Below are 8,252 nucleotides of genomic sequence, written 5' to 3'. Positions count from 1 at the left end.
TAAAATTTTAATTTTCTATTTCTCATGTCAACATATCTTTAATTAATCTTTCCAGTAATACATTTAATTTAATAGTTTGATAATGGAATGACGAACGAACATTACATGTAATTAATTATTTTGGGCTATTTCATTTTCAATTATTTATACAATATGCTACATCATTAAGGTTTATTTATTATTTTCTAATAATTTTAATTTAAAAAATTTTATTATTCATTTTTGTGAAAAAAAAGAAAGTTCAATTTTTGAGAATAAATTTCTTTAGAAAATATGTATTAATTGATACATGTAGAAAACAAATGGAAAAAAATGGTTTAGTATTATCTAAAATCAACCGAGACCAGGAAGAGATATCAATATCAACATCAAATCCACTATAAATGACAAGGGAATATAATTATATAAATAACGGAAAAGCTCAATGCATGTATTTTTTACATGGTTGTTAATCAAGTAATTTCCTCCACACGCGCGTCTCCCACCCCTTACTCGTTTGTCATACACGCGCTACATATAACGTGCTGCAACCTAAAGTTTTGTTAACGTAAACTTTCTGCTGCAACGTAAACCTTCTTCTTCTCTGCTCGCGTTCTTCCTTATTGATCTGCATTGCCTTCGTCGTTCTCCTCTGGTCACGTTCATCTTCTCGTTTTTTTATTTCGATCTGGTTGCATTTATCTTCTTCCTATTCTTCTTCGTTTTCTTCTTCGATCTGCACTTCTGAATCGAAACAATAAATGACTCAACTTCAAATTAGGAGAGCGATTTGGATTACTCTTCTGAAACGAATCAAACTGACAAAGTTTGGATTATTCAATTTTGAATTGAATTGAATGGAATGCAATTGCTAATTTGAATTGAATTAAATGGACGGAGGTGTACTGAATTGAATTGATAATATGTAAATTGTAGGCAGAGTTATTTGAATTTGATTGTATATAATGGATTATGTTTCGTTTACTCAGTACTAACAATTGTTTCACCATGAGTACTGAACCGGTTCACCATGAGTACTATATTCGGTTGATTCTGCAGAGAGTTGTTTGAATTTGATTTTATATAATGGATTATGTTTCGTTCACTCAGTACTATACAATTGTATTGTGTTCGGTTCACCATGGATACTGTGTTCAGTTCGTTCTGCACTTTTCAAAACTCTTCTTCCTCACCTTCTACTGCTTCTTCACCAGAGAGAGAAGGAGAAAAAGACAAAAAAAATACAGTAGCAACAACAACAAAAGAATGACGATAGGGTTTCAGGGTTTAAGGGTTTAGGGTTTATGATTTATGGGTTCAGGGTTCAGTGTACATGGGTTTAGTGTGTTTCAAACTTTCGGTTCACCCGTGTATTAATTTTGGCTCACCGTGTTCATGGTTGAGGGTTTAGGGTTTAGGGTTTAGGGTTTTAGGGGTTTAGGGTTTACGGTAGGGTTTAGGGTTTAGGGTTTAGGGTTTAGGGTTCAGTGTTTAGGGGTTCATAATTTTTTGGTAAACAGGAGAGCAATTTGGATTACTCTTCTGAAACGAATCAAACTGACAAAGTTTGGATTATTCAATTTTAAATCGAATTGAATGGAATGCAATTGCTAATTTGAATTGAATTAAATGGACAGAGTTGTACTGAATTGAATTGATAATATGTAAATTGTAAGCAGAGTTATTTGTATTCGATTTTATATAATGAATTATGTTTCATTCACTCAGTACTATACAATTGTTTCACCATGAGTACTGTGTTCAGTTCACCATAAGTACTGTGTTCGGTTCATTCTGCAGAAAGTTGTTTGAATTTGATTTTATATAATGCATTATGTTTCGTTCATTCAGTACTATACAATTGTATTGTATTCGGTTCACTATGAGTACTGTGTTCGGTTCACCATAAGTACTGTGTTCGGTTCATTCTGCACTATTCAAAACTCTTCTTCTTCACCTTCTACTGCTTCTTCACCAGAGAGAGGAGGAAAAGACAAAAAAAATGCAGCAGCAACAATAACAAAAGAATAACGATAAAAAGAAAACACGTAAAGAAGAAGGAACACAAAAAGGAGAAGAAGGAGAAGGAGGAACGCGAAGAAGAAGGCGAAGAAGAAGACGCTTCGTGCGTAAACGAGCGTGAAAAGAAAAAGAAGAAGAAGAAGAAGAAGAAGAAGAAGAAGAAGAAGCGCGTGGGAGAAGAAGCGTTGGGCAAGAGTGATTTCACGTGTATTTCACGTTTTATTTAATGGTATTGGGGTTTTTTTTGTGTTAGGTCAACTTAGTTACATGGATGTGTAGCATCCCTGTATAAATAAACATTTTTTTTTTCAAAATGTATTGACACATATAATTATACAAACATATATTTGTGTGTAAAAAGATGACAAGGGAATGAAAAAGAGAAATAATCACCTTTACTCAAATCGTGTTTGATGATGATTTAAGAGGGGCAATAAAATAATGTAGAGACATTGTGCATTTGTGCCCCTACCCCTATCTCCCCACTCAAAATTGGCAAAGATCCCTATATCTGATGAATTTTCAATAATGAAATCCTCGAGCTTATTCTGCTTTTGCAAAATTTACTAGAGTTTCCAAATTTCATGTAACTATGTAACATGAATTATATTTTTAAAAGGACGCGATAAATAAGCTCACGTACAAGTTTTCTAATCATTTAATTATCTCAACATTATGAGTAATTTATTTTCATCATAAAAAACCCATATAGTAATGGTCTAACAATCAAAGACTAAAGCTTATAACAAGATGTTATACAAACCAAACACGGAGAAACATAAATTGAACTTTCTGGTGCTACCAAAGCATTAAAACAGAAACATGCGGTTAAAGTCACCAATCTGATACATCAAATCAAACAAACTAATTATTTTCATCCAGGTTCTAAATTTCCGTTGGTGATATGCAAACTAATAAGGTAGCAAGCATAAAAGCAAAGAAAATGGTACAAGTTGAGGAAGGTTTGAGGTTTGTGCCACAAAACAGCCACTTCCTCCATCAGAACCTGCCAAATCATTCTTTCTTTCCTATCCCATGTGACATGTTATAGATCCCTCGTCCCTGAAAAAAAGCAACGGATCTCAGGAAACGAGAGAAGACTTGCTGAACATGTTCAATTCATAGAGAGTCAATAGAGATCATGTGAAGTTTTTCATTAAAATAACCAACTTACGATCATGTACAATGAAGTTGCTGCCAAAGCAATTGGTATTGCAACAGATGTAATCTTATCATATGGTCCCTTCAAGTACGTATGTTTATGGATATTCTGGAAATACTTTTGCTTCTCAACAAGCTTCTCTCGTGGTCTGAAAGGTGGTTCTGACATCCTGTGTAACATAATGAACAACAATCTCAAATGAGTTTCCTAAAAGGGGGAATTTGTGAAGAATATTGGGCTCTATAAACAAATGAGATTGCAATGCCCCCAAAGAGAAATACTTGAAGCCAAATCAGGCATGAAACACAAGCAAAAAAATATAATACAGATCAAAAGCCACAATACAATGAACACAACTATTGAACTATCCACATAACCTACACATAACTTCTATCCACTAAAGTGGCTACTTTCAACAATACGTGGGGAGAAGCTAGAAATACCGGGAAAATGGTTGTTTCACTTTAATGGTGCTGTTATTTCTCAATTCATTCAATTAAATGAACATATTGTATACCTAACTGCACGCCCAATCAAATTCTAGCAATTCAAACTTGTGATGGTTCTGTAGTAAAATAGCATCCCCGAGTAAAAAAAAGTAGGAACAGCACAATTGCACAAACGACCCCTGAACCAAACAGCAGACAACTACAGCTAACTTCAATGAACCATAGTCCGAATACAATGATGTTTTTTTCTAGTACCTTGTTAGGGCATTACATTCTATCAAATAATCCAACTAACCCTAACAAAAATCATACACTACCGTTTATGTTTAGACAATAATTTGAACAATATTCGATCCAATGTCACAACACCTAATCAATTTTTCTTTTTGAATTAAGAAAAACGCAGTTAGCGTAGCATGAGTAAGAAAGGGACTTGCAGAAAACACGGAGCGTACAAAGTAAAAAAATGGACAAGAAATGAATAACTGTACTAAGCAATAGAGAGAAGAATTAGAAGAAAAAGAAACTCACTCTGCACGAAGGAAACGGGTCTTCGAAAATGTAGGAGCTGAGAGAAACGGAGATGAACACGCCCTTCTGTTCCTGAATCTCTGAAACAATCTAGCGTCCTCGATTGACCAAGATAGCCGCACATCACAAAATTACGTTACTGCCCTTTCCTCTTTTCGGGTTAACAAACTGGACCAGGCCAACCCGGCCCAATACTAATTACTTTACGACGATGGAGTTCGCGGGAAACGGTGTCGTTACGCCTTCTCAGATTCATTCTCCCCTTGTGCAGTTGTGCTTGTACAGATGAAAAACAGAGAGGTTGGAAGGGGGAAACCGAAAACGAAAAAGCTTTACCACGCTCACTCACCAACCTTTTCACGTTTTGACGTTATGATTATTAGCGTGTCTCTGATTGTCCGTTGATATCTCTTTTCTCTCACCAACCCCGAATCTTCAACTACAGTTCACAGGTAAAGATACTTCCCTTGTTGAGATCATATGAAACAACAATTTCTTGAGTTCTGCATTTCCTCTTCATCTATTATTAGTAATTTTCACCGTTTATTTGAATTCTTCGTTTCTATGTTCAGCTGAAGATAGTTATGATTAGAATTCAGAATTCAGAAAACTCTGTTGATCATGATGTTACTGTTTGTTCTTATATTATATTATATTATATTATATACTTAGCATAGATGGTAGTATTTACTATTTTGCACCATGATATCACAGTTGCATTCATATAGTCACAGTTTGATTACTAATAATATTAACATGTTTTTATTTATGCTGTTCATCTTCTGTTTGATATTTTGATTCTTACGAGAGGATCAACAAAACAGGTCAGAGTCATGGCTGCTTCAGAAGCTGTTCTGCAAGTTGTGTGTGGTTCAAGTTCTTATGATTTTCATAATGTGACGTCCAATAAATCCAAGGGATTTAACACAAGGAAAAGAAGTTCAGTGCATGTCCAAGCACAGATTAGTTCAAGACCATTCCGTGCTTCTAAGGGGAAGCATGTGTTTCATGGTACTAATAAATTGGAATCTCTTGTTTGTAACTGTAAACGGGTTGAAAGTGTCAATGGAGATACAAATAACAACCACGAAGGTGCCCAGTCTAAGTTGGATAAAATACAGAATTCAGGTTCTCTTGATGAGATTGTGACTGATAGTACACAACGTGGAGAAGCGATGGGATTAGATGTTGCGGTAAAACATAATAATGGAGGTTTTACATCTAAGGACAAGTTGCATATCGATGGACTTAGTAGAGATTCATTGAACAAGGTCAGCGAGAATTCGATAGAGGATGAAGCATGGGATTTACTGAGGAGCTCTATTGTTTATTACTGTAATAATCCCATTGGAACCATTGCTGCTAATGATCCTAGCAGTACTGTTATATTGAACTATGATCAGGTCTTTATCCGTGACTTTGTTCCTTCTGGGATAGCTTGCCTCTTGAAAGGGGAGTATGATATAGTGCGGAATTTTATTCTTCATACCCTTCAGTTACAGGTAATTTCTTGAAATTTACTTGATGGTTTATTCATCTTTACAAGTTATGCTTGTTGGTAGGGTAATAACTAATCAGGTTTTGGCAGAGTTGGGAGAAAACCATGGATTGTCATAGTCCTGGGCAAGGTTTGATGCCTGCTAGTTTCAAGGTGCGGACGATTCTCCTAGATGGAGATGATGCTGCAACTGAAGATGTCTTGGATCCTGATTTTGGTGAAGCTGCAATTGGACGTGTTGCACCAGTTGATTCTGGTGGCAATTCTTTCTGCCCTATGACTCTTAATTATTAGTTCATACATGATCCTTCTTCTTCTTTTTCTCCCTTCTTTAAAATTTTAATTTTCCAGATGCTGCATTAAGTAGTAACACTATAGTATTCTTTTTTCAGGATTATGGTGGATTATATTGTTGCGAGCATATGGAAAATGCACTGGAGACCTATCTGTGCAAGAGAGAGTTGATGTGCAAACTGGAATTAAGATGATTTTAAAGCTGTGCCTGGCTGATGGTTTTGATATGTTTCCTACTTTGCTGGTTACCGATGGTTCATGTATGATTGATCGTCGGATGGGAATACATGGTCACCCTTTGGAGATACAAGTTAGTTGCTCCTATTTTTGCTTCTAAAATAGCCATCTTCTTATGAGGATATGGACACTAGCCAATGAATACTAATTTGAAACTCCATGCATGTTTTTGTTCCAACAGGCATTGTTTTATTCAGCACTACTTTGTGCACGTGAGATGCTTACTCCAGAAGATGGATCAGCTGATCTTATTCGAGCCCTTAACAATCGTCTAGTTGCATTATCATTTCATATAAGGGAGTATTACTGGATTGATATGAGAAAAGTCAATGAAATCTACAGATACAAGACAGAGGAATACTCCTATGATGCTGTTAACAAATTCAATATATATCCAGAGCAAATTCCTCCATGGTTGGTTGAATTTATGCCAAGCAAAGGAGGCTATTTGATTGGTAACCTGCAACCGGCTCACATGGACTTCCGGTTCTTCTCCCTTGGAAACTTGTGGTCCATTGTGAGTAGTCTGGCCACTGCAGAACAATCACATGCAATTTTAGACCTTATTGAAGCAAAATGGGCAGAGTTAGTAGCTGACATGCCATTCAAGATATGTTACCCTGCTCTCGACGGGCAGGAATGGCGGATTATTACCGGAAGCGATCCCAAGAACACGTATGCCACTTGACATTACGCTGTCCAATGTTATTCATTTTAGTTTCAATTATTTGCATTCACCTTTTATTTCTCTTGCAGTCCTTGGTCCTACCACAATGGAGGGTCATGGCCAACTTTGCTCTGGCAGGTTAGTCCCTGATCCTGCCTCTTCTTTCTCTTAACAGATACTATCTATGCTACTTTCATCTGCCAACCAATGGGCCTCTTCTATCCGTTGGTTGTCCAAAAGTTTTAGCTAAATTGTTTAAGGCAAATGAGAGGCAATTTGAACAAAAAGGATATATTTCCTTTTTCCATTTGGTCGAAGTTCTGACTTTTTTTCAGAAAATTTCCACACCTACATTACAGTTCTTACTAGAAGTGGCATGCACAAATTGTCGATTGATGATTATCACAAAGTTTTTCTGTTTTTTAAATCTTTTTTGCAGCTTACTGTTGCATGCATTAAGATGAATAGAGCAGATATTGCTTCAAAGGCCGTCCAAGTTGCTGAGAGGCGCATATCAAAAGACAAGTGGCCTGAGTATTATGACACCAAGCGAGCTAGATTTATTGGGAAGCAAGCACGGCTTTTTCAGACTTGGTCTATTGCTGGATACCTTGTGGCGAAACAACTACTTGCCAACCCGGATGCCGCGAAGTTCCTCACTAATGAAGAGGATTCAGAGCTGATAAATGCCCTTTCTTGTATGATCAGCGCAAACCCAAGAAGAAGGAAACGTGGTAGGAAGAAGCAGAGTTTCATAGTTTGAGTTGATAGCGAGAAATTTTTGATTTAGTTTTGATTTGATTTGGATAGTGATATATGTTTTGCAACATACTGTTGTATTAAAGTAATATTAATTACCAAGATATTATTCCTGTAGATAATTGTGCGAAATAATAGTGATTTCAGTTCAGACTTGAGCCAAATGTCTTCCTTTCTCTCCTTTTCTAGGGTCTGGTTTCCTTTCCTTACTTGAGATTTTGTTCACCCTGGGACCCCAATCAACTTTGAAATCATCGCATGTGTCATAATAATATGGGGTTAACCATACTGTTGTGAACTTTATATGATTATATCATTATGCATCTTAATTCCTAAATTTTAGAATGTGTGAATTGATCCCAATTTTTTCATAAATCACAATCTAGAATTATAATTGGTTGAGTAAGCTGGATGCATAACTATTGACAGCATCACATGGGCTTCATCTGCTTGATAAACTTGCCAATTAGTACCAGAAAGTGACTGTTTATACTTTATATCCAAACAAAATTCTTAATTATTGAAGAAAATTGACCACGAAGATTGAAGACACACAAACAAAACAAATCAATAAGAATAAAATTTATGCGGCAACTAGCTTTTTCTTCCTATTGTGTTTTTTTACAAGAAGGAAACGGCTATGTGAACAAAAAC

General features: G+C 35.9%; 2 protein-coding genes across 4 annotated transcripts; one reads left to right on the top strand and one right to left on the bottom strand.

The window, feature by feature from the left end:
- Positions 1–2,759: 2,759 nt before the first annotated feature.
- On the bottom strand, positions 2,760–4,272 carry LOC107643806 (uncharacterized). The gene is made up of 3 exons (XM_016347559.3): positions 4,144–4,272; positions 3,176–3,332; positions 2,760–3,063 (listed from the first exon to the last, which is right to left on the bottom strand). Exons 2-3 carry the CDS (start codon positions 3,329–3,331, stop codon positions 3,016–3,018), a joined length of 204 nt encoding a protein of 67 aa, XP_016203045.1. The 5' UTR covers position 3,332; positions 4,144–4,272; the 3' UTR covers positions 2,760–3,015.
- A 93-nt stretch (positions 4,273–4,365) lies between these two features.
- On the top strand, positions 4,366–7,762 carry LOC107643805 (alkaline/neutral invertase E, chloroplastic). Of its 3 annotated transcripts, none has more exons than XM_016347556.3 (7): positions 4,366–4,595; positions 4,968–5,645; positions 5,732–5,897; positions 6,034–6,245; positions 6,354–6,847; positions 6,929–6,977; positions 7,279–7,762. In XM_016347556.3, exons 2-7 carry the CDS (start codon positions 4,977–4,979, stop codon positions 7,600–7,602), a joined length of 1,914 nt encoding a protein of 637 aa, XP_016203042.1. In that variant the 5' UTR covers positions 4,366–4,595; positions 4,968–4,976; the 3' UTR covers positions 7,603–7,762. The 3 variants fall into 3 exon arrangements, with proteins under 3 accessions (XP_016203042.1, XP_088344806.1, XP_020979866.1); XM_088488680.1 differs by having other exon boundaries at positions 4,952–5,645; XM_021124207.2 differs by lacking the exon at positions 4,366–4,595 and having other exon boundaries at positions 4,612–5,645.
- Positions 7,763–8,252: the final 490 nt, after the last annotated feature.

The sequence above is a fragment of the Arachis ipaensis genome, chromosome B5 (assembly GCF_059453495.1).
Source record: "Arachis ipaensis isolate K30076 ecotype BB chromosome B5, ASM5945349v1, whole genome shotgun sequence".
Classification (NCBI taxonomy): Eukaryota; Viridiplantae; Streptophyta; class Magnoliopsida; order Fabales; family Fabaceae; genus Arachis; species Arachis ipaensis.
Note: the sequence above shows the minus strand (reverse complement) of the source record. Positions and strands in the feature narration are given on the sequence as shown.